At 52.0% G+C, this 23,916-nt stretch overlaps 12 protein-coding genes across 12 annotated transcripts; 3 read left to right on the top strand and 9 right to left on the bottom strand.

Moving 5' to 3' along the window:
* Positions 1 to 44: 44 nt before the first annotated feature.
* Positions 45 to 1,055, bottom strand: N7462_005823 (lytic polysaccharide monooxygenase; the record flags this gene model as incomplete). Its single annotated transcript, XM_057077541.1, has 1 exon — positions 45 to 1,055. The coding sequence occupies one exon, from the start codon at positions 1,053 to 1,055 to the stop codon at positions 45 to 47; it is 1,011 nt and encodes a 336-aa protein (XP_056933121.1).
* A 965-nt stretch (positions 1,056 to 2,020) lies between these two features.
* On the top strand, positions 2,021 to 2,367 carry N7462_005822 (uncharacterized protein; the record flags this gene model as incomplete). The annotated part of the gene is made up of 2 exons (XM_057077540.1): positions 2,021 to 2,209; positions 2,293 to 2,367. 2 exons carry the CDS (start codon positions 2,021 to 2,023, stop codon positions 2,365 to 2,367), a joined length of 264 nt encoding a protein of 87 aa, XP_056933120.1.
* A 347-nt stretch (positions 2,368 to 2,714) lies between these two features.
* Positions 2,715 to 4,306, bottom strand: N7462_005821 (VHS and GAT domain-containing protein; the record flags this gene model as incomplete). The annotated part of the gene is made up of 5 exons (XM_057077539.1): positions 2,715 to 3,503; positions 3,571 to 3,945; positions 4,031 to 4,069; positions 4,135 to 4,196; positions 4,267 to 4,306. 5 exons carry the CDS (start codon positions 4,304 to 4,306, stop codon positions 2,715 to 2,717), a joined length of 1,305 nt encoding a protein of 434 aa, XP_056933119.1.
* Positions 4,307 to 6,378: 2,072 nt separating this feature from the next.
* N7462_005820 (putative haloalkanoic acid dehalogenase) lies at positions 6,379 to 7,092 on the bottom strand (the record flags this gene model as incomplete). The annotated part of the gene is made up of 1 exon (XM_057077538.1): positions 6,379 to 7,092. One exon carries the CDS (start codon positions 7,090 to 7,092, stop codon positions 6,379 to 6,381), a length of 714 nt encoding a protein of 237 aa, XP_056933118.1.
* Positions 7,093 to 7,934: 842 nt separating this feature from the next.
* Positions 7,935 to 9,096, bottom strand: rpl17 (60S ribosomal protein uL22; the record flags this gene model as incomplete). The annotated part of the gene is made up of 4 exons (XM_057077537.1): positions 9,045 to 9,096; positions 8,638 to 8,851; positions 8,156 to 8,343; positions 7,935 to 8,087 (listed from the first exon to the last, which is right to left on the bottom strand). Exons 1-4 carry the CDS (start codon positions 9,045 to 9,047, stop codon positions 7,935 to 7,937), a joined length of 558 nt encoding a protein of 185 aa, XP_056933117.1. The 5' UTR covers positions 9,048 to 9,096.
* Positions 9,097 to 9,508: 412 nt separating this feature from the next.
* On the bottom strand, positions 9,509 to 10,724 carry N7462_005818 (uncharacterized protein; the record flags this gene model as incomplete). Its single annotated transcript, XM_057077536.1, has 3 exons — positions 9,509 to 10,296; positions 10,359 to 10,646; positions 10,703 to 10,724. 3 exons carry the CDS (start codon positions 10,722 to 10,724, stop codon positions 9,509 to 9,511), a joined length of 1,098 nt encoding a protein of 365 aa, XP_056933116.1.
* Positions 10,725 to 11,999: 1,275 nt separating this feature from the next.
* Positions 12,000 to 13,332, bottom strand: N7462_005817 (D-mandelate dehydrogenase-like dehydrogenase; the record flags this gene model as incomplete). The annotated part of the gene is made up of 6 exons (XM_057077535.1): positions 12,000 to 12,206; positions 12,276 to 12,557; positions 12,619 to 12,701; positions 12,784 to 13,015; positions 13,078 to 13,176; positions 13,246 to 13,332. The coding sequence occupies 6 exons, from the start codon at positions 13,330 to 13,332 to the stop codon at positions 12,000 to 12,002; spliced, it is 990 nt and encodes a 329-aa protein (XP_056933115.1).
* A 691-nt stretch (positions 13,333 to 14,023) lies between these two features.
* N7462_005816 (NAD(P)-dependent alcohol dehydrogenase) lies at positions 14,024 to 15,317 on the top strand (the record flags this gene model as incomplete). Its single annotated transcript, XM_057077534.1, has 2 exons — positions 14,024 to 14,083; positions 14,139 to 15,317. 2 exons carry the CDS (start codon positions 14,024 to 14,026, stop codon positions 15,315 to 15,317), a joined length of 1,239 nt encoding a protein of 412 aa, XP_056933114.1.
* A 380-nt stretch (positions 15,318 to 15,697) lies between these two features.
* N7462_005815 (SDR family NAD(P)-dependent oxidoreductase) lies at positions 15,698 to 16,602 on the bottom strand (the record flags this gene model as incomplete). Its single annotated transcript, XM_057077533.1, has 2 exons — positions 15,698 to 16,475; positions 16,547 to 16,602. The coding sequence occupies 2 exons, from the start codon at positions 16,600 to 16,602 to the stop codon at positions 15,698 to 15,700; spliced, it is 834 nt and encodes a 277-aa protein (XP_056933113.1).
* A 205-nt stretch (positions 16,603 to 16,807) lies between these two features.
* On the bottom strand, positions 16,808 to 19,293 carry N7462_005814 (Zn(II)2Cys6 transcription factor; the record flags this gene model as incomplete). The annotated part of the gene is made up of 5 exons (XM_057077532.1): positions 16,808 to 17,260; positions 17,320 to 17,353; positions 17,404 to 17,689; positions 17,791 to 19,079; positions 19,187 to 19,293. 5 exons carry the CDS (start codon positions 19,291 to 19,293, stop codon positions 16,808 to 16,810), a joined length of 2,169 nt encoding a protein of 722 aa, XP_056933112.1.
* Positions 19,294 to 19,827: 534 nt separating this feature from the next.
* On the top strand, positions 19,828 to 20,715 carry N7462_005813 (putative 2-deoxy-D-gluconate 3-dehydrogenase; the record flags this gene model as incomplete). The annotated part of the gene is made up of 2 exons (XM_057077531.1): positions 19,828 to 20,172; positions 20,266 to 20,715. 2 exons carry the CDS (start codon positions 19,828 to 19,830, stop codon positions 20,713 to 20,715), a joined length of 795 nt encoding a protein of 264 aa, XP_056933111.1.
* Positions 20,716 to 22,490: 1,775 nt separating this feature from the next.
* N7462_005812 (uncharacterized protein) lies at positions 22,491 to 23,481 on the bottom strand (the record flags this gene model as incomplete). The annotated part of the gene is made up of 2 exons (XM_057077530.1): positions 22,491 to 23,053; positions 23,124 to 23,481. 2 exons carry the CDS (start codon positions 23,479 to 23,481, stop codon positions 22,491 to 22,493), a joined length of 921 nt encoding a protein of 306 aa, XP_056933110.1.
* Between the last annotated feature and the right edge of the window lie 435 nt (positions 23,482 to 23,916).

Raw genomic sequence — 23,916 nt, 5'->3', positions numbered from 1 at the left:
ACCATTGCTTGGTACCCCGAAGATTTACAATCCGTCACATTCGCCTAGTTGTTGCCGACCAGGTACTTGAGCAGAGAAGACACATATGTCAGCATGTCCTGGGCGCTACCGTTAGTCGGGATGGCCGCGCTAGATGCAACACCGCTGGCAGTGGACACAGTAGTGCTGGGCTTGGCCGACGGCTCTGCAGATGGACGGGCCTTGGTGGCAAAGGTAGTGGTAGCTACGACAGCAGTCGTGGGGACGGGAGTGGTCTCAATAGCAGCGACAGCGGCCGAGGTATTCTCGACAACGACGGGGTCAGTTGTTTCGGCGGTGGCAGTCGTCTCCTCGACGGGTGTCGCGCTGGTCGAGGTCTCTGCTGGGACGGAAGAGGAGGTAACCGCAGCAGTTGAGATAGAGCTGGTCGAGCTGGTCGAGCTGGTCGAAATGGTCGAAATGGTCGAGCTGGAACTGGAGCTAGAACCAGAACTCGAGCTGCCGAGGGTGAAATCAATGCAGGACTCGTAGGTCTGGTCAATGGACTGGGCATACCAGTACCATTGCAGCACACAGTCACCAGCAGTGGCACATTTGGAGCCGAGATCATCGGGGATGGTCACGCTGAAGCTAGTCTCGTTCGCGGTGACACCGGTAGCAGTTGAGGCGTAGACGGACCAGTAGATCAGCGGGCTGCCGATGACCGAGTTGGAGGCCGTGTCGACGACGGAGACATTGGCGATGCCGGTGTGCGGCGCGCGGATGTCCACTGTGAAATCGACCTTCTCGCCCGCGGTGTACGAGTACACATTGTCCTTGTTGTCGGCGAACTTGTAGCCCTTGCACAGCCAGATGTCGCAGGCCGCAGCCTTGTAGTCGCTCTGGCTGGCGGCCACCTGCAGCTCGCCTTGGATGTTGCCGTAGTTGTCGGACTCCTGGTTGACCTCGACCTGTTCGCCGCAAGCAGCCTTCATGGCGTCGCCGGGCATACGAGCCGTCGGGCTGGTGACAAAGCCGTGGCCGTGGACCAGAGGAATCAGGGCAGCCAGAGCCGCAATGGGGGTAAATTGCTTCATCTTTTCGGGGAATATTTTCCTGTTTCGAATAGCCTCGAGTGGCGAAAGAATGGAATGAACAATCGGTAGACCTGTACCGACACTTGAAATTCACGTATAGCGAGTGGAAGAAGCGAAAAGCTGCACGGTCTCAAACCGGAGAAAATGAAAGATGAAAGGAAAGAAGAAAAAAAAAATTCAAGAACGAGATCAAGAAGAATCAGCCAGCTTGATACTCCTCCAACTCGGGCGCTGATGGACGACTCTATAGGTTTATATATGCCACCCATATTGGCCCTGCCCCTCTCCACCGGAACGCCAGAGTCGATCTCGATCCTATTAGACATCCATTCCTCAATTAAACACAAACAATAGAAGAGGGTCCAGGATCACCAGGAGGGGTCGTCGACGCCAGCCCACACTGGGCAGCTGTCAAGCGTGGGCCACAAGCACCTAAGCGAGTCTGAAACACCAGGGTGCTGTCCCTGATATTCGCTAGGGGAGGGGGAGTAAATCATCTCTTCAGAAGCTGGCGCGAGATGAGACCGACGGGCTTACCGGATTCCAGTCTCTCGGAGCTTATTGCTCATCGGGCACGTTGTGCGCAGTGCGCCGGTGCTGCGTCCGGGACAAGGCCGACGTTCTTCCTAGGGCCATTGCCAAGCCCGGCTCCACGCGCCGAACAGGGATGCCAGGGGTTTCAGGTTGATGATATCGTCGAGAACAGAAACGGCGGAGATTTGATTGCTGGAGAAATTGTGCCACAGGCTCTGGAAATGAGAATCCGCTTCGGGGGGGGGTGGTGTCATGTCATTGACTTGGTGGAAGCTATTCAAGTTCGTGAGTGTTGAGCAAGTCCGTGGGTCCCAACCCCCAGTCCACATCAACTAAAAGCTGCTCTCAGGGACTTCTGCTGGGAAACAAGAGAGCAATGAGTCAATGCTTGAGGTTGCACTGTTGATCGGTCATTAATTTTTTCAATCCAGATGTCGGCCATCAGTTCTATCATGACAGGCTCGGGCCCCTCGCCTTTTTCAGCGTCGAGAGGCCCTGTTCGTTCTAGTTTGATTAAGGTTGATTCGGATGAAACCCACTCGCACCTGCAAGTGGCACTACGAAACGCGTTTGACGTCATCTGCCTATTCCGCTGTATCGCCCCTGCTGATGGGGATAAAGTGAGTCTTTCTCTAAGAGGCTCTCTACAGTATGTATATGCAAAGGGTCATTAAACAGACATAACACTATCGCATTGTCACAGGCCGCTCTGCGGGGAGCATCCTCACCCGTTGATTGGTCCACAGTTCAGAAGCGGTCTAAGAATCACATTGAATGACAGGCAAGACGAAAGACTGTTCGAGATCGGCGGGAAACGGGGCGCCGATCATATACAATACGGGGTCAGGCCCAATATACAAAGACCAAAGCCTCGAGGCCCTTGACTTCCCAAAAAAATCAAAGATCACGAATGCAGGAGGTATCACGAGAAACAGAATACAGGAGAATACAGGACATAAATAACAAAAGGGCGACGCTGCAGAAACAATTCCTTGCCATATGCGAATGGTTGCAGGGAACAATGGGCGCTACCAAGGCACATCGCACGTCGAGAAATCCGGCTCGAGAAGGAGGGAGAAGGGGGGGGGGTATCATTCACTAGGTAGACGGGTCGCTTATAATTGTTTAACGCTCCTGCTCTGTGGGCTCGAGGCGCATGCGCGAACCGGGAACTGTGGTCGCTGGGTGACTGGTCCGCTCATGTTCGGAGTCATGCGTGGCAAAGTCGTCGGCAAACGGATTTTGCACCTCATAATCGGCCGAGTTATACTCAAACGTATCGGTATTGGGGCGCGCTGCGTTGGGCCGCCCGCCTGACATCACAGTGCTGGTGCGTTCACCCGCCGAGTCAGATTGATGCTCTGGGGTTTGGAGATTCGGCATGGACAGATCCACGGGCGAAATAATGTTCGCAGACACGGCAGTCACCGCCGGTGCCGGTGCCGGTGCAACATGGGCAGCACCGGAGGCCACAGCCTCACTGTTCGACGAAGTCGGGCTATTCACATTTTGGGAGGCCGGAGATGAAGCGCCACGCGCCTTGCGGGCCTTCAACATGGCGCGCTGCTGCTGGGAAATGGCCACGGAAATTTCATCGTTGGTTTCGATCAGGGTGAGGAGGGTATCCTCGTCGGGAGTCGGGTTGGTCGAATGGATATACGTTTGGAGTAGTCGAGACGAGGTCCGGCATCGGTCAACGAACTCCTTGACGAGCTCATTGCCCTCCAACTCCGCCTGCGGCGTGGTCTGAACAAACTGGGTAAGCAGCTTCGCCGAGTTTTTGGCCTCCTCAATGCGCGCCGCCAGTTCACCAGGCTCCGGCAGGGTCTTGGGCGGGAGAGGAGGACGGCTCGGGTATGGGTGTGCCGCCATGGGATTTCCCTGCTGTGCGCTTGCTGTCGGATATCGATCAATCTGTTGCGCCTTCCATTAGTGACATCCCATTGGCTCGCACGGTTTCAGAAATCGTGTCGGTACTTACGAAGGATTGATTACCCTTGGTCTTCTCCTTGGCCCACATCTGCAGCAAAAGCTGCAAATCCTCATCCCCTGCCCGATTCGCCTCGAGGGTGTTCAGGTACTGGCGCAAGTAGTGCTGGACATGCCAGTCACGCCCGTTGCGCAATAGCTCCTTGATGACGGTGACAAACTTGGAGTCAAAGTTGCGCGTGAAGCTGTGGCCTGGGTTGTCAACCAGAATGCGCATGACCATGATCGCATTGTACTGGACATGATTCGGGGTGTTGCTCGGAGAGGAGAGGTATTTTTTGATCCGATGCGCCGCCTCCTTGGCCGCCGCGGGGCTGGACTCGGCCGTTTCAACGATGCGAGGCAGATGAACGAATTCATTTCCTTGCTGGAGAGGGGGGAACAGAGAAGCGTCAGCCCACGGTCGTGGGGTAGCGATGACGGGGAAGTGTTTGTTACTGTTTGCAACCTACCTGCGTCTGTGGAGAATTGGTCCCTTCGCAAAAGGTTTTCTAGAACGCGAACAGTTCAGTCAGGAGGTCATCCGATGTGCCATCCGAGCGAGGGCAGAGCGCACCATTTCCTGCAACAGGACGGATTCTGGGGAGTCTTCGCTGTGGTCCGGGCTGCTATCGGAGCCTAGCGAGCTGAGTTAGTTGGTGCGGGGAGGAGGAGCATTGGGATAGGCGGCTAAAAATATTAGACTTACTTGAGCGCCGGCTCCCCAGAGAGCGGAAGAAACCCTTCATGATGGGCTGGATATGAGGAAGAGAGCAGGTGAAAGGAAGAGAGTGTGTTGAAGAAGGTTTGAGGATTGGGGGGGAGAAGGGCGGAATAATATTAAACTAGGGTCTGGCACGCTAGGCAGATTTCCCGGCACAAGTAGCCTCCAAGGGTCCAGGAACACTTTGGGGGCGGCAGCGTTTGGGGGGAAACTTAGTAGTACTAGTAGTCGGAGTGGTAGTCGTGCTTTGGGGGTTGTCGGGGAAAGGGGACTTGGTCCGGGGGCTGTGTTGGCCGGTGTGGCAAGTGATGGCGACCGGGACCACCCTTACTCGACCGTCTACGTAGGCGTCTACGTCGCTGTCGACGGCCGCTCTGATCGTCTGTCACGTCTGTTTGTCCGTTGTCTGTTACTATTTTCGTCCATCACATGAGTCAGCCGTGGTTAGCGCCATTTGGAGGGTGTACTTGAGGCTCCTCTCCCACAAACCCGAAAGGATTCGGGAGTAGTAGTCGCGTAATTTTTGGCCCCCATCTCCCCAGGCCATGATGGTCCAGGGTCACAGTGTCGGTGCCTCGGATCCCAGGGAGAAGAGCAGATTCGTGACATCTAACGGACCCGTTCTCTTCTTCAGCGATGACCCAAAGACCCAAAGATCCAAGGATCAAGACACGCGTAAATGGGCACGTGGCCGGTGCCAAGCATTCGTATCCATTGATCTCCAGACCCGTTGTCCCGGTCTCGACTACGTCTACGACAAATGGTGTACTGCAGTCATTTCCAAACAGAGTAACACGGATGGTAAAAAGAGAGAGAGAAAATGACCGAACAACAAAATGAAGAAAGAGAAAAAAGAAATGCCCCCGCGCGGATTTGAACCACGAACTTCGAAGGAAGGTATGGCATGCAAGGAACACGTTCATGTATGCTTACATAAGCTTCGCGGGATAACCAATTACCCTACAGGGGCATCTGAAGTGGCAATTAGGACCGCACCAGAGCCTATGACTAGACCCAGCCTAACCCCCCCCCCCCCCCCTCGCCTCTTGGCCCCCAAGCCTCATCCCATCAACACGGTCATTCCAACCGTCGGCTGCATAGATGGGACGAAGAGGAGTTCACGGGTCAAAGAAAGAAGGCTCCTCAATGAAGCCGTCACTCACATTGAAAGACCTTTCCACTGGAGATGACAATGGGGAGGAGGGATGAAATGTCGGTGGGCAGAGAGTTAGTTTCTTTTTTTTTTCTTCCCGTCCGGAACACTCGGAACATTATTATTCCCTGGAACATCAATAATCCTATCCTGTGCATCGGGTCACTCGAAGGTAACTGTATCTCCCTTGCAAGGAGGAATCGACCTTCTGATTCTCATTCCCAGCGAAGTACGGTGCCATTCTAGATGCGCAAACACATCACCGCACGTCAGTCGACTACCTTCTGTCTCTTACATTCTGGCCCCACTTATAGCTTCTGGAAGTAGCGAGATAAGAAGAAATTGTCTAGATTTTGTTTTTCTTAATGTACCGGAAACTTTAGAAGTATATATTATCTATCACATCTTTACCCAAAGAAGGTTTTCATGGCTTGCACTTTCACCATTTTTGTCTCGATGCTCTTCATTTTATTTTATTTTCTCTTGCTCTTTCTAAGTCCGGCCCATCCCCTAATAATTTAATCCAAAATAAAAATATCGGAATAAACTGATAATATTCCTTGAAACGTCCACTCTCAATTATAAACGCAGAGTCCTTCATCATCGCCCACCTGGCCATGGATTGTTGGCATTTCGTGAGGATAGTCCAATCCAGAAGATGACGACGATGCAACCTCTTCTTCCAAACCTGCATACCCACGGAGTACCAATGATATCAAGTTCCATGACGACCGCATCGAGGCTGAGGCCGCTGCTAGGACCACCGCCAAGCCATCCCCAATTACCCGCTCAGGCAGCAGCTCAAGTCGATCTCCCTCCACCTCGCTCGCCTGGTAGACCCAGACCAGCAGATGCATCTCCTTTCTCCATGATGGGCCAGCTGCCGCACCTTTGGCGAAGGCGTCAAGCAGGCAGCAACGTCCTCTAGGCCCGTAATTGGGTGCTTACTCCCCGCGGGCGAAGCCATCCGCCATGTCCCCGAGAGTGTCGAAGCGCCAATCAAAGATGGGGTCCTCCGTATTTCCCATCGTTGCACCCGGACGCTCAATCCACACGGACCGGATCCCTGCCTGCCGTGCAGGCTGGTGGTCGTGGAATTGGCTCTGTGCCGTCTGGAGGATCTCGCTTGGCGCGATCCCAAAGTCTGCCTGCACCGCCTGCTTCATGTACGCAAAGTTGCGCGCGTCCGGCTTGTACGAGCCGATATCTTGCGCCGTGATGATCAGGTCGAACGGGAATCCTTGCAAGCTGCCGGCGTTGGACTGGGCGAATGAGGCCCGGTCTACGTTTGATAGGACCACGAGCTTGTAGTGCTCGGCGAGGCGCCGAAGGGCTGCTACGGTGTCGGGGAATGCAGGCCAATGGCCGATGGACGAGCCGAACTGTTGGCTCTCCGCTTCACTGGGGGCCCCGAGGCCCAGACGTGCGGCGATGAGGGGGTGGATGGTGGCGAGGAGCTGGGAGTACGGCATGTCGGGGGTCAGGCGCTGCTGCGTGCTCTCCAGCTCTTGGTAGACGGTCAGCAGGTGCTCACGAGAGAACTGGACATTGCCGGTCAACAGTAATGGTTGAAGGGCTACGAGGATGCCACTCTCCCAGTCGATGAGGGTGCCGTAGACATCGAAGCAGAGGAGACGATAGTCAGATAGCTGCGGCATTTTCAGATGGTAAACGATAGAATATCTGCACACGAAATCAATAAGAGCGGACTGAGAAGTGACACCGTATTGCTTTCGCGGAATATCTATTACAGGGATCTTTATATATCCCATCTGGTGCCCCGCACATCCAAAATAGGTCCCCGCTTATCGATCCGTCTTGCTTAGCGTCAGCCTTGTTAGTTTCGATATCGAGACACGTACACGAAGTACACTTGATCGACTGGGGGAAATCACTGCCTGAGATAAGGGATTTACCGAGATCCTGGACTAGATCAATAACAATGTGCTGGACACTGACCATATAGATAAGTGTGAATGTTTAAAAACCTGATGAACCTACATGCAGGTGGATGAACAGGCTTGGAATCATGAAAGCGTACAATGGTATTTCAGCTGGAAGACGAGGCTGCCCCGTCCCAGCTCTGATCGAAGAAATTGACCTCCGGCGCTCAGCAAGATCTCCTTGACCGAGTTCGGCCAACACCCGACCAAACTACTCTACATAGACACAGACTTCTCCAAAGAGAACCCATCAATCCAAAGAGCCGAAAACGTTCATAAAAGAAGAACCAACGTTTGTAATCATGATCGGACCGGGCAGTACAAGAGTTCCTATGTCCATCGTTCCGGAGCCGCGCTTATTTAAACTTTTTATTTGGTTCTCCTCCGAGTGTTGGTGCCATGACCTTAAAAATCTTGTATGATCCGGTATCATTTCCGTTCCAACATACAGATGCGCAAGAACTCCGGGCAACCCGTCCACCGCAAATCCTTTTTTCTTTTCCGAAAAAACGCACCCAGCCGCTCGTCCCCATTTAACCTCTCATCATGCGATCCGCTTAAGCCTCAGTGATGGCACGGCGGATCTCAGCGCCGCGCTGGCGGGAAGACAGACGGGAAGACTTGGCGACAGTCTGGGCCTTGGCGACCTCCTCATCGGCCTCAGTGAGGATGAGCTCGATGTGGCAGGGGTTGGTCATGTAGGGGTTGATCTGGAAAAATTTTCATCAGCACTTGGGCTCGAGAAATGATGTGTGGGAAGTGACAGGGAAAAACATACACGACCGTGAGCACGGTAAGTGCGGCGGCGACCCTTGGGGGCCTGGTTGACCTGAATGCGCTTGACGACCAGGGCACCGGTGTCGAGACCCTTGGTGTCGGCGTTGGCCTCGGCGTTCTTGAGGAGGTCAATCAGGAACTCGGCGGACTTGACGGGCCAGCGGGCCTTGGAGACACCGAACTGCTTGCCTGAAAATCGAAAACATCATGTTAGTTGAATCGCTCCATAGCCGTTGATATCCCACACAGGTTTTTTTTGTAGCAGCAACGGTGTCAATTTCGGTGTCGATCCACACATCCCATATCCACCGCACAGCGGTATTCCCCAAACCCAGTTTCTCTTCGAAGAAATAGCGTATTGTTGCAGAATAGACTATTGTGCCCTCTCATGACCCCGAAAATCCTTCTTGTTTGTCCTCTTGACACCGTTGCTTGCAATCCAATCCCGTGCGGAAAACCTCAAAAATTTCGATGGGAACTCACCCTGGGCGGTGCGGCCAGTGGAACCGGCATAGCGGCGCATGGGAACGGCCATGGACTTCTTGGTGACGTTCTCGAGGTAGGTCAAAGCCTTCTGGAGCTTCATGCCGTTGATGGCCTGAGCGGTCTCACGGGTGTTCTTGAAGCTGACACGCAGGTAAGAGCCCCGCGCGCGGGCGCTCTTCGCGGCCGGAATCTCCTGGGCGGCGTAACGGACCTGTAGTGCGAAAGAAAAACCTGATATTAGCCATCATGCTTCGTCGATTCGTGAGTGGTGGTGTAATGTCTCGGGGAGGCGATGATGATGGACTCGGATCAAGTTCCATCCCTCGATAGTGCATTGGGCGACATTTGGGGTAATAAGGGTGCTATGTTCGAGAATTCTGTCGATTAAAACGGGCAGGACTCACCATCTTGAAGGAGTTGGCGAGGTGAAGGTGATGGTCCTCGGGTGTCGGATGGATGTTGTCGCTTTTCGTCTTCGACCGCTGACGCTTGAACGCCAGGTTTGGTGCGGTTTTTTTCGCTCTTGGCACGCGGGCCCCTAAGCGAGCCCTAACGCTAGCCGCTTCAGGGAGATGATTACATAAGACGATCCCTTCTTCTTGCTTTTCGCCTCAGGCAGAAAATTGCATGTGGATTTTATCAGGGAAAAAAAGACACAACAGAGGATAAACACGACTAGAAATTTGAATTCTCTCATTTTTGTTAGATCTGAATATGTGGAGCTGTCTAGAGAATTAAACAACATAGTATGCCTTTATTACTCAAAATCTTCACACTCGACTCACATCCGCCCCACATTATTCGCTTCTCGTAAGTATAACTCGCTGCATCTGTCAGCCTTTGTCGTTCTCATATCATGGGAAATCAACTATTCTAGTTCTTCTTCGTGATAAAATTGGAGCTCCTTGTTAATCTCTTCTGCATGCTTAGCCCTCTCTTTTATCTCATAAGGATTTATCAGACCGAATGCATCGTCTCTTGTGTTTGCGAAGAACTCTTTGAGATACCCACTATCGTATAGTCCATGTTTATTTGGAAGATGTGCGGCCTGAATAAACATCTTCAGACCACCCACAGTTTGGGGAGTTTTTGCTATAGCCTCCATATTTGGCTGCTGAATTGCGGCTTCAATAAAAGACATTGCGATTTCTATACTCACAAAAACATCTTTTGCCGTCGTACTGGAAGGCCCTCTTCGATATTCGATCGTTGAATAAGGGGCTTCCGAATGTGGCTCTGGGGAAAGATTGACAAAATTCCAGCCAAATCTCTTATCTCTATAAGGATGCATCAAAAGAACTAGCTCATTGATATCCCTAGTCTCTTGTATACGGCTCAAACTTGCCTCACGGGTCAGATCTTTCGTCGCAAACTTATAGTTGTCTACCCAGTTGCTTTTCGCGTATTCATTACATCGACGCGCTTCTGGAAGAAGGGCTTCCCAAGCTGCTTCGAAATGTATTACACTCTGGGCTATTTTCTTTAGCTCTTGGAGGCTATAGCCTTCAACCCTGGAAAGGTGTATATGTGTTCCACACGTATCGTTCTGGGGAATTTGATAATTCTGCGTCAAGAATTCCCATAGAAAGTTAATATCTTCACGCCACTTTGAGCCTTCATAAATTCCAAAGATAGGAGATGTACTCTCTAAAGGGCCTGTTACAATTTCGTTAGAAGTGAGGTCAGTTACCACGTATTAGATAAGGTGTGTCGCTTACATGCGCGTACTCCCATCGTGTTGATGCTTTTGTCGATGCCTAGAGACCATTCAGAAAATGTCGGGTCTTCGTGGTCTTCCTCGATAGAATTATACATCCTTGGGTGGCAGTCACCCGTTCTATCCAGGTAATCATTATAAGACGAAGCGACTTCTTTTGAAAATTCGCTGATTTGGTTGGGTGGTATTCTGGAGTTAGAAGCAATAAGTAGAAACTCTACCTCGACCCCAAGTCTAAATTTTTCAGAATGATGATTTGAGGCATGAGGCTGTGAACGTATTTTCCCTTCTGGTAGAGATGTTAGCTTGGCTATGAATCGGGATTCTTAGGCTAAACGGACTTACTGCTTTCTGATGGATGACTCATAGCTCTCCTTACCCTTTTTACTTTTCACAAAGATCAGCGGTATATCGATATTGTTACAGAAGCAAAAGGGGGTTAGGAGAAAGTGCCGATCGAAGCCAAGTGAAAAAAGCGACGGATTTGTACTATCCTAAAGGACCAAAATTAGCACCGAGTATTTCAGAATTTGTAACTTCCGCTCCCGTTGCGCTTATGCTCACACCGATAGAGCACGCCATTATAATAACAAGCCTAAACGTGTTACCTCCGGTAAGGAATAAGATCGCATTCTATAGGGAGGCTCCTTGGTAGGTCGAATGAGATAGGCCCAACATACCCGAAAAAAGCGTCCACTTATAGCCGGCTAGATTCCTACGAAGATTTGGTTCTGCTGTTGTGTGAATATGTAATTCCTAAATGGTAAGTAACATGAGCTTCCTAAGGAGGAACATACCACCAGAGCTTTAACAGAAAAGCTTTTAAGTGTTGGTGTGATGAGTTTGCGATTTGACAGGCATATGCCGACCGTAAAAGCTCATCGAAATTGAATCATGAAAAGCAGTATGTATAAGCGCCGTGGATATGGATGAACTATTAATATGACTTCTCCAATCACCACTGGGTTCGTGTCCGCCCAGCCAGAATTATACGTCTGCTTGTAAATGAGAAGTGGTGAGTGTGGCCTACTGGACCCAGAAGTTTATAATGAAACCAGGCCGACAATGAGGTGAGATATCTCACCAGACGCGACCTCATTCTCTTGCCAACACCCTTCAAAATTCGTCGAATCCAACAAAGAAGACAAAGAACCAACAAAGTCCTATTATTAGATCTCCGAACAGGGTGGGTCTGGACCTGCCCCACGGTTCCGCGCAAGCCAGGGTACATATTTCCTTAGAGTGACCGTTCTCTTTGACCTGAAACTGTGGTGGTTGATTGTCAAACATTTGATAGCGATACGCCAGGATGGCCTTGGAAGCATGACTCGTATTCCTGTGGATGATTCAAGTTGCGTTCAGAAAATTCAATTAATCTAGCCCCCAGAGTGCCGTCCCGCCAGACACTCCCATTAAAATAGCTCGGGTTCTTGGATCCTATCAAGTACTGCATCGACGTAATAGCTTCGTGAAAACCTTCCCAAGCTAAATACATAGGTAAATTGCCTTTACGCTTAACATGTGCGTAAATGACATGCAGTATGGTTCAAATTTCTAACAGGGAATTTGGAACAGTTATTATTTTTTCAAAAGATGAGAAAATGCATAAATCTGGTCTAAATCTTGTCTATAATATCACACTCTATCGCTTCTGTTCAGGCACCTGTGTAATCAACTCGCCCTTCTCAACGGCCAACTTCAGGTTATCCAAGACCAAAACCTCCATCTCCTTCTGTGTTTCGTAGGTCATTGTGCCAATGTGCGGGAGCAGCATCACTCGGGGGTTATTAACCAGTCCAGGTTGGATCTTCGGCTCTTCCTCGTACACATCCAAGCCGGCGGAGCGAACCTAAAAAGTCGACCGATTAGAAATCTTACATAGCCAACGATTACGGTGATCATCATGTTATTGACTTACCTTCCCAGAATCGAGTGCTGCGACCAGCGCCTTCTCATCGATCAATGCTCCTCGTGCGGTGTTGACGACCACCACGCCGTCCTTCATCTTCCCAAACTCCGTAGCACCAATGATGTGCCGCGTCGATGCGTTGAGCGCCAGGTTCAGACTCAGAACGTCAGCGTTTGCCAAAAGCTCATCAAAAGAAACGTAAGTGGCACCGTTCTCCAGCTCGGCAGGCAGACGGGAGCGGTTGTGATATTGGATCGTCATGCCAAATGCCTTGGCCCGAATGGCCATTTCCTAGGACCGATGTCAGTTGACGCTTTTGCAAATGCCGGAGGTGTATTTAGAGAACACTTACCCGTCCGATACCTCCCATTCCTAGAATTCCAAGGACCTTGTTCTTGGGATCATGGCCCAGGGTAGTCTGTCCGTGCCATTGGCCTGTTCCGCATGTGGGTAGTCAGTTTCGATATTGTACAAAATTGAGCCACAGCTCATAACGCTAGATACACGATTGACTCACCAGCTCGCAGAGCAGCCTGCGGCACATAGGCCTGTCGCAATGCGCCAATCATAAGGAAAATGCCTACGTCGGCGGTGGCATTGTTCACAGCCACCGGGGTGCTGGAGACCGCAATGTTTCGTTGCGAGCAGGTGGCTACGTCAATATTGTCATACCCAGCTCCATTGTGGCAGATGTAGCGGACAGACTGCGGCAGGGCTGCGAGCAACTCGGCATCAAAGTTTCCGGTGAACTAGCGGAGGTTAGCCGGAGCACGGAGGGTACAGGGGTCTCTTTCTCGCCGGCATCGCGTACCTGGTTGGAGGTGTTGGAGCGGTAGATAGCGACCACATCATCATATTGGCCAGCCTTGCAGTTTTGGATGAACTCTGCGCGATTCCCGCTCGGAAATTCCTATTGCGCGGGCGTTGGTTAGCGGACTTGGTCTTCTTCCGGATGCTGCGGGGGAAATTGCGCGCTTACTTTCAGCGTCAAGATGGAGGAGAGGCTCTCCCACTCCTTGCGGGCGTGGGTAATGCCTCCAATGAGGAGAGCTGCTTGTGAGGGCATTTTGAAAGGAGATTCTGAGCATGCGATCAGCTTCATGCATGATGTCAGCGGAATAGTAGGAACGATGCGCCTACCGTTGCTGTCAGAAGACCAAGTATAGACAGTCTGAAGGAGAGATGTAAAAGAAAAGAGATGATGCGATGGCCTGCTATCGCCTAAAAAAAACACCGCGGATCCCCGCAATCCGGCACAATTGAACCCCCGTGCGACGTGGAACAGTACCGGTGCCTGTGGAGAATCGCCTGTGGAACTTGTATTCCGGCGCCTTGGACCTTTTGGATGTCACAAGATGACTGGATTTGAACGTCACAAATGTCTAATCGGCGCGATTCCATCGACACTTGAGATTTAAAGCAAATTGCGACGTTTCCTTTGCCCTTTTCTCGCTGGAGAGGAGGAGCTCCTCCTGGCGCAGTGCGAGCATATCCGCGACCCCCACGCGGATGGTGGCGGCTATTGAAAACGCCCCATCTGGAAGTAGTTGCCGGGCTGCGGCGACGGAGCAAGTCCGTGGGTCTTCGGACGACGTGTAGCGCATCACGTCTTCCCCCACGAGGGCGAGTGGGGGACATGAGGGGAACAAGGTCAGTCGCCGGAGACTTGATTCTGGTCTGGCACGGGACGTTCGGGGCCTTTCGCTATTTTAAATGCTTCTCGTACATCTCTTCTTCCTTCTCCAAGAACATCCATCATGTCAACAGAGACAACCGCCAACGCGCTCGTCCTGCACGGCGCCAAGGATCTCCGTCTAGTAAGTTGCGAATCCTCTTGATGCTCCAGAACCATCCGTCCTGACCATCCCCAAGGAAAAGCGAACCGTATCCGCCCCGACCGGCGCCGACGTCCAGGTCGCCGTCCAAGCTACCGGCATTTGTGGCTCCGACCTGCACTACTACTCCCACGGCCGCAATGGCGACTTCGTTGTGCGTGAGCCCATGTGTCTGGGCCACGAGTCCGCCGGCACCGTGACAGCTGTCGGTCCTGATGTCACGACCCTGAAAGTCGGCGACCGCGTCGCCATGGAAGTCGGTCTGCCCTGCCGCAAGTGTGCCCTCTGCCAGCAGGGCCGCTACAACATCTGCCCGCAGATGCAATTCCGCAGCAGTGCCAAAGTCTTCCCCCACCTGGACGGCACTCTGATGGAGCGCACCAACCACCCCGCTGCCATGTGCCATGCCTTGCCCGCCAACGTCTCTGATGCTGGCGGCGCCCTGGTTGAGCCTCTCGCCGTCTGCCTGCACGCCATCCGTCGCTCGCGGCCCCCAACTAAAGACGACGTCGCCCGCGCGGCGGCCGCCGGCGAAGCCACTGCCGCTCTGGTCTTCGGCGCCGGCGCCATTGGCTTGCTTCTTGCCTCCGCACTCGCTGCTTCCGAGTCATTCTCCACCATCGTTGTGGCCGACATCGACGCCGCGCGACTGGAGATAGCCGCCTCGCTGGGGCTCGGCCTCAAGACGGCGCTCATTCCACGCGGTGACCTTGCGAACCCACCGCCGCCCAAGGATGCCCCACACGCCGAGCAGACGGCGTTTGCGCTGAAGAACGCGCAGAGCGTCGCGGCCTCGCTGACCAGCGCTGCGCAGGTCAATGGCGGGCTCGCCATCTCAGGCTTCAGCCGCGTCTACGACTGCACCGGCGTGCCGGCATGCGTCCAGGCCGGCATATATGCCTCCGCGCCGGGCGGCGTCCTCGTCCAGATCGGCATGGGCAATCCCGTCCAGACGCTACCGGTGGGTGCTGCAGCGCTGCGCGAAGTCGATATTATCGGTGTCTTCCGGTACGATGGGCACGCGTACCCGGCTGCCATCACGTTGCTGGCCAGTGGCAAGATGCAAACCACAGAGGAAAAGGTGGTGACCCACCGGCTGTCCCTGGAGGAGGGCGAGCGGGCATTCACGCTGGCTGGAAAGGGCGTGGACGAGAGTGGCAACCCGGTTGTGAAAGTAATTATCGAGAGCCGAACTCCGGTGCTGGGTCGGTTGTAAAACAGGGGGCAATTTTAAAGGGGGTTGGTGTTTAGAGAAGAATTGGGGTTTGGAGATGAGGCTGTGGAGTTGTCTCATGTTCTCTGTTTATTTTTTTTTTTGTGATGACGATTTTGATGATGACTTTGTTATGAAAAAATACCCATTGTGAGAGTAGAGCAGATTGGCGATGGCGGGTGGAGACGCAGAGTCTCGGAACTTAGCCCATCATCTAGAATGCATTCTGACGTTTTCTTCTTTGAGAGATCTATACCAAAGTACCTTAAATTACACTAGGTTAAACTAATTATGAAGTTCAACATATATTCATAGAAAAACACCGGAATGCTCTACAGAGTGTAGACATTCATATTGATTCGTATTACAACATTGCACAAAATTTATTTCAACCCCCCAGCCAGCAGGAGGCTCTGCCCCGTCATGTAACCTGTAGTCACCAACATCGTGACAACGTTGGCCGTCTCTTCCGGTGTACCAAGGCGCTGCAGCGGGATATTGGCTGCAACCTCGGGGATTGATGCGGCATTGGGGATCATTCCGGTGTCGCCAATCATGGCGGGGGCAACGTCATTGACGCTAATGTTGAACTCGGCCAGGCGTGTTGAGAGGTTTTTCATCATACCGGTCAGACCTCCCTTGGATGCAGCGTAATCTAAAGTATCACGGTTGTCAGCAATGGCGTTACGAACGCTGTTGGTTATATCATTGGAGGAAAGGGAACACTCACGGCATCCATTGATGCCGCCTCCGGAGGCAGCGATCGAGGACATGAATACAATGCGTCCCCATCGTTGAGCTTTCATGTGCTCGACTACGCCCTTCACGAGGATGAACGACGCGCGGAGATTGATGTTGAGAGTGTAGTCAAATTCCTCGAGGGTGATATCCCACACGTTGGGGAAGCGCTTGCCGTAACCAGCGTTCGAGACCAGAATATCTGGTCGTTGACCATGTTCCTTGTCAATCTGCTGGAACATGGCCTCAATCTGCTCGGCGGATCCTACATCGACCTGGTGAATTGAGATCCGGAGCTTGTTCTCGGCGTACTTGGACTGTAATTCCTTCACAAGTCCATTCATCGCATCTAGGTTGGTCGAGTAGGTGAGGGCTAGGTGAACGCCATTCTGTGCCAGCTGAGTTGCACAGGCAGCGCCAATTCTGTGGTTTCAAAGGAGCCAGTCAGTTCTGATTGCTTCTGTAATCTGGTCACGGGTTCTGATCCAACTCACCCTCCTGACGCGCCGGTAATAAGGGCCAGACGGCCGTGGATCTCGTTGAGGGACATTGTGCGATGGAAACCGAAGGACTTTACCAGTAAATCGCGGGAAGAAGCCACCAAATATCCCAAGATCAATGGCGTGGGGTTGACTTGGCCTCGGCTACCCCTCGTGGAACATCGGGGTCTTCTCCGAGTCGGGTGCCCCGCAGCCCCGCAATCATTTGCCGTAGAAACTCGGGCCGTGAGGAGCACCGCCCGGCGCCAAATAAGCCTAGAATAGAAGGTTGCTGCTCATATCGCCCAGCCAGGCTGACGATTGCCAGGTCTGTGCCCTATCGTGTCCCGACTGGTAAATATCAGAGGTATTCTGCAAAGTGTCCAGGCCCAGCAGACCCCCTGAGATCTGGTCCCCGGACACATAATCACCGACGGCTTCCAAATCCAACCATGAGAAATCGTTGGCAGGGCTGAAATCCATGTAAGCATGGTCCGTAACCGGATTAGCCAATGCTGTCTGTAATGTGAAGTCGCTGTTGGGCTGTGTCTCTGCAGACGTGCTGGTCATTGATGATTTGGACCGCCATAGGAGTTCGAGTAGACGAGAGTAGCGCGATCCAATATCATCAGGGCCAGCACTCGCTTGTCGGAGAACTTCTGTGGTTCGAGCGACTAATCCCTGGACTTTGGCTTCTTCAGAGGGAAGCATCATTCCAAAAGACCGAGCCTGGAGGATGTGTCAGCCACTTGCATTATGAAATCCTTTTTGGGTTGAAGGTTGCAAACTTTGTATAAGAACACGGCCGAGTAAATACCATATCTAAAGCTGTTAGCAACATATTGGAAATAACATTGGCAGGTATAACGTACAGATAGAACCGGAGGGGCATAAAATGTAAATGCCGCTCGGGGTCCACCGAGTCAACCAAAATGGTCAAATAGGCCTTTGCTGCATCGACGGATTCATAAATGAACCGAGAATCTTGCATCGAAGCGACATTCTTAAATGTCGACCTTAGCTGTTCCCGGTGAGAGCTGCCATCAGTCTTCGGTTTCACCAGTGATTGAGAGATCGCAGCTTGAAATGCGAAAGCGGTTGTGTATAGCCGCAGATATTCGTATGATAGCTGCAATGTTGCTCGCATGGGTGGTGAGCCTGTTGAGTGTCAGATCAAAATATGACATAGTCCCAAAAGCAAATAAACACGAAGAAGGGTCCATATGGTATAAAATCCAGCAAAGTACAACCCTACTCACAATCTAAAGGTCCCCAAAGGGATTTCCATCGCAAGATGGCGAGGCGAAAGTCATCCACGTATTTGACGTAATCTCCCATCAGCATCATTTGATTGCTGGTGCGCATCCCAGAATACAGAACCTCATGCACATTTCCGTAAAGCTGAGTCAGATCTAACATAGCCTGAAAGATCTTCGAATAATCCTCATCTCCCTCGTTGGTCGGTTGCAGGGACGGGAAATCCTGGCTAACAAGACCGGTCATCGGGCCTGGTCCACGCGACCAGAATGCACGACCAATACGAACCGAGATCAATCGGTCAGAGACGTAGCAACTCGCCCATGCTAGCCGGCGACGAGCTTCGGTTTCCTGGTCGCCATATGGATCTCCTCGGAACGAAGTTCGATCTAGTCCGATGAAGTAGCCTGAACGCAGCGCGAGCCCGACATGCATCCACGCCGCGCGGTCTTCCTCACCGCGGCCAACACGCTCAATCCGGGGTCGCAGCCCTTGCGGTTCCCACTCAGCCAGCAATAGCAGAGCCTCAACAGCTTCCACGTCGCAGTCTGCACCGGCAGCAATCCCTGATATCAGCTCATGCATGTACCTGGAGCAGTATTCGTGAATCTCGGGCCGGTCCACGAGGTCCTTCGACGCAATTGTGAGGATAGCCGTGAGCAGGTGTTTCTCGTTAGCAAAGTCATCTAGCGCCGCGCGCTCGAAATATCTGCGCGGCACCAGCGGCAGGTACGGGTGGAAGCTTTCTGCATAGCGCAAGACCAGCTGCCAGACCGTGGTCGGGTCCAGAGATCGCGACTGGACTAAACGATAAGCCCGAATACCATTAGCCGGAGCACTGAAGTCGGAGACAACGCCGTTGCGGAGGCCGTTATATGTCGACATCGAATCCGACCGCACATGGTCGCCGGCACGGACTTCCGGGGTCGGGCCTGTACCTTGGGTGGCGATGCCGGTCAGGCATTGCCAGGCATCGGAAGGATTTCGAGGCACCGAGCCAATTGACGCATCGTCGTCTTCGACGGCCACTGACGCATTGCCGGGAGGATTGGGAGGAAGGAAAACCACGGGGCCGGGGTACGAGGCCGATGGCGCACGACGCGCTTCCGAGTTGGTCGGGCTGGCGGTCTCTTCGGAATCCTTGCTAGGCGATGGGTTCGTTGGGGTAAAGTTTTTGATCTTGTTTTTGCGGATACGGCGTCCGCCCCGATTAGAGCCGCCGAGGACGCATTCACGGTGTTCGCGCACACATCGCTGGCATGGCGGCTTGCCAGGATTGCCGTTGCTATCACTGCACGGGATTAGCGGGAGAAAAAGACGAGGGAAATGCCGATCTGGGGTAACCAGCCACAAGCAGGGCTGATTGGGGCTGATACACGGCCGGAAGAAACGACATACAGGTCACACCGTGACTTGCGCTGTCGGCAGTGCAGACACGCCCGGGATACGCGCTTCACAATAGGGTCGGGCCGCTGGCACGAAGCGACCTGCGACGGGGACTCCATGGCGTGAGACTACAGCGACATTGTCGGCAGATGGAAAGGAAAAGGCCCAAGACCCACAGGAAGGCCTACGCAAAGGGCCGGAGCATTACTCATCTGAAGGTGAAGCTGCAAATGTGGGGAAATCGGGAGCGCGAAGTTTCGCGGGGACCCAAGTCTAGGGAGTCTATCCAATCCCCCACAGTACACGTCGTAGCCGACAACGGTATCGCCAATTGGGTAAAACCGAAGAGAGTCAGTGAAGCTGAACATATCTCAAAGAAAACCCATTTGGCTTCAATCTACGATGACTGCAACCGTGATCCATCGTGAGACGACAGGGCAGCCTCCGGGTAGGAGCTCCTCCGGGTCCCAACATTCAATAGCCGACGGCGAATGACCGCGGCAACTGAAGATGCCGCATTGGCCCAACCCCCCGCGTGGGGAAGCAGCTTGTCGTCATGTCAAGGAACTACGATTATTTGGAGGGGCAGTTTTGGTCCTTTTTCTCTTCTCCTCCAATCTCTCGATTCTCACACATTCACCCTGACCTCAACAATGGCTTCGGTAGCGTCATTATTCTCCCTGGCGGGGAGAACCGCTCTCATCACCGGAGGCACTCGTGGCATTGGGCAAGCAATGGCCTTTGCCCTGGCCGAGGCTGGTGCAGATATCATTCTAGTCCAGCGTGACGAGTCCAACACTGTCACTCGCGACGAGATTATCAACCGCCTGGGCCGCAAGGCGCACATTCATGTCGCCGAGCTGTCGGACCGAAAAGCCGTGAAGAACATTGTGTCCGCGGTGGTCAGCCAAGGCTTCAAGCCTGACATTCTTCTGAACTGCGCCGGCATTCAACGACGACATCCTAGCGAGAAATTCCCGGATGAGGACTGGGATGAGGTGAGTGCTTTGTCTGTGAGACACAGGTCAAGACAGGCGAAGATGAACTAGACGCTGCGTGGGCATACCCTGCTAACTAGAACGCGAATACAGGTCCTCGAAGTGAACTTGTCACAGGTCTTCGTGCTGTGTCGCGAATTTGGCGCCTATCTGCTTGGCCGCGATGCGTCCGAGTTCCCTTCCGGCCGTCGTGGCTCCATTATTAACGTCGCCTCCCTGCTCACGTTCCAGGGCGGCATCACCGTCCCCGCGTACGCGGCCTCCAAGGGCGGCGTTGGCCAATTGACCAAGGCGCTCTCGAATGAGTGGATTTCAAAGGGGATCAATGTCAACGCCATTGCCCCGGGCTACATCGCGACGGATATGAACACTGCCCTCATCAATGACTCCAACCGAAACGCCGGCATCATGGCGCGGATTCCTGCAGGCCGGTGGGGCCAGCCGGAGGACTTCAAGGGTGTGGTAGTCTTTTTAGCCAGTGCTGCGAGCAGCTATGTCTCCGGTGAGATTATCACCGTGGATGGGGGCTGGATGGGTCGGTAAAGGATCCGTGGAGCTTTGTAAGATGATGAGCGAGATACCTCGGTCCCTTTGTGTTTTAAGCAAAGAGGCTTTCTTCCTACTTCCTTTCCTTTTTGAATTTTGTTTTTTATATAGAGCCACTGCATGCTAAGCGCCTGTGGTGATTGAAAATGGATTCCAGGATTTCAATCGATATTTTCTCATCACCAGGTAGCTCACAGACCGATCCATCAGGGAACAGGTATATCTTTACATAAACCCAGGATATCGATATATTCTTTAAATGAGAAAATTAGATCTGTTGACAATCTTTGAACTAGATGAAACTATATTGGGAAGAAGACAGGTTACTATATATGAAGTACAAGGAACATCACTTTTATGTAAGGACTCCCGCTCACGATAACAGGCCGGATGACTTCCTTTTTGCTATCAATATTTAAGACTCTCTTGATAAAGAAGAGGAACAACAGCCATAAAAAAATACATACAACAGCAGGGATTCGCTGGTGGTCACCCACCCAACTACTAACCTGCCGGCGTGTGGCTTAAGTACGGCTGAGCGGACGGGAAGCCCTGTTCTCCACACCCTGTGGTCGTATGTACTTTATTTTCCAAGAGAAAGACTTGCAATTTACAAAATATAATATGTAGCGTACTGTCTTCGCGTCGCACGACTCAGAGGAGCACGATGAGAAGCTGGGATATGAGGGTGATTCTCACCCTCTATCGCGCGACTACCACGCTGACCCTCACAGCAGGGCTCAGATATAGGGCTATTGGTTCACCTTGAACTGGCCAAAACTGCGGTCTCTTGGCCCTTACCAATCCCGACAATTTCCAAGCCCGGACTGGCCAAATCAGCGGCGAGTCCAGCTTGAATGTCGCCTTGGGTCAAAATAGAGTGCTTTTGTCCAGAGACCAGGAATGCCACGTTTGCATGGGCTTGTTTTGCTAAATATAGCTGGGTGAGCAGCTCGCCTTGGGGAGGTTCGTTAACTAAAGAGCAAGCAGTTTCGAACTGATTACAATATCTTCTCCTCCGACTGTAATAAGCATATTAGCCTAAGTGCATCAATTGTGTTTCATTTCAGCCCTTCAAAATTTCATCTCAATTTTCCAACCCCATTTATTGACAATCTAGCTAATACTTCTGTGTTGTCGCTGCATGCCCTCTTGCCAGGCTCGCCGCCCTCAACCCAGCCCATCCACATAGCACATCACCAGCAGGCAAATTCGCCATCGTCACAGACGCTGCGGAAACTGGGAATGCGAGAGAATCCTTCTCTTTGCCGCTACCGTGGCAGTCGCTGATGTAGCAGGTTATGTGGAAGATGACACCGGCACGGCATCATTAATGCAGGAAGCTTCACCGAGGGCGAGGTTGAAGCAATCGGAGAGGAGTTCTGGGTTCCAGAATTGAAGTTGGGCCATAGTGATGGTGCATTTGCTTTCGATAAGGGCGTAGCTGTCGCCAGATTGATTAAAGTAGTATCCTAGTTCAATGACCCGAGTTTTAAGCACGGAAGCCCCCACCCGCACCAACATCGGCAGCTTAGCTGGTACCTAAGTAAAGTTCATTTGACGGGTTTCATGTCTGAGGCTCATACAGGAGACCTGTACATCTGCTTTAAGCTTATCGTAGACTAGTAAGTGCAATCTTATCAAAATTCGACATCGTGTTTCTCTGGTGGATATTTTGAATCGGGAACGGATTAATTCTGGATCGGGATGCAGGGATCATCATGTAATTTGCAGCTAGGTTTGGTAAGAGAGCCAGGCTGACAGGTGGGCCATCAGCTCGGACAATGCACAGTCTTGAAAAGACCATTGCCCAGCTGCATCAGACACTGCTCAGACTGGGATCCTCCAACATTCCCCGAAATAAATACAACTAACACTGCAGCATAGGCAGCTGCAGCGCCATATATCTCTGCCCGGCGGGCATTGGTCAACAATGCATTGCTGAGAGCAAATATAACCGTATACGCAACCACCATGCCCAGCTTTGCAGTTGGGCTGCTAACAATGTACAGGCTGACAATGGCAACAGCCAAAGGGATCGCAGCGCAGAGCATGCTAATAGCAGCGACCGTCCAGGCAATATGGTGGCCTTTGTAGACGGTTGTATGGCCAAAAGGGTCATTTTCGGCGCGCTTCTGAAAAGGCCAATGATCTTGCAATAATTTGGAGAGGAAGTCTTCGTCCGCCGGCTTTCGCAAGGCTACCACGTCGTTTTCGTCCTCAAACATGGATTTCGTCGAGCCAGTCACGATAGGAACTGATTTTCCTGCCACCCCCGCAACATAGTCACGGCACGCTGTTAGGACGCTGGGCCGGTTCACGTTGGCGATTTGTGCTTCAAGGAGAAGCGCTTTGCCTAAAATAATATCAGCTAGACTATATTCTTAGGGGTCCTTTATACTCACGGTACTTCTTCATTTGAATTGCGAGTTCGTCCATCTGTACCAAACGTTTCTGCTCAAGTTCTGATCCGTTTTCGGCAAGCTCCACCAGTTTTTCCCATTGTCGCGAAGCCTGACGAGATTCCAGATTAGAGCTTCTTCGTGCTTCATCATCCAGTTTATGAATATCGGACTCGAGCTGCATAAGCTTATTCTGCAGATGAAGAATGTTGCACGCGCCTAGTCGACCAAACTTGCGAAAAACAATAGCATCACCGTCGGGATCGTGTCCCATCCAAGCGGCAAGTGCAGGATACCCATCGCGAGAATAGTTAAGCTGCAGGTCATGCTGGTTGCAGTGTGTACAGTTTGGGTAAATCATTGCTGACTGGAATGTTCTGCAAATACCTAGGGTTTTATGTCCTTCTGCTGGGGTTTCTGGAAATGTGCCTATTTACGCCCAGGTGAAGTGTGATGCTCAGCCACAGTGAGCTAAGATGGACAACGTATCTCCGTCGACTGACATTATATGATGACTTTTGCTGCCTAAAGGTCTACCATAATACGTCTACTAATAATATAATAATAGCTAGTATATAGAAGTTAATCTAGTTACTAGAGCTTTATAATAGCTTAACTATTATACGTGTTCTATATATTGCCTATATAATTTAACTAAGCTTGAAAGATCTCCTTAGTTAGATAAAAGTAAACCTAAGGAATAAAATAGCTAAGACTAAATAGTCTGAAGTCTGTATCTAGTCTCTCTATATAAGGTAGAAGAGGAAAGAGATTATTAATACTTTAAATAAGGTAT

Source organism: Penicillium macrosclerotiorum (genome assembly GCF_028827735.1).
Source record: "Penicillium macrosclerotiorum strain IBT 26536 chromosome Unknown utg000006l_segment0_segment0, whole genome shotgun sequence".
Lineage (NCBI taxonomy): Eukaryota > Fungi > Ascomycota > Eurotiomycetes > Eurotiales > Aspergillaceae > Penicillium > Penicillium macrosclerotiorum.
Note: the sequence above shows the minus strand (reverse complement) of the source record. Positions and strands in the feature narration are given on the sequence as shown.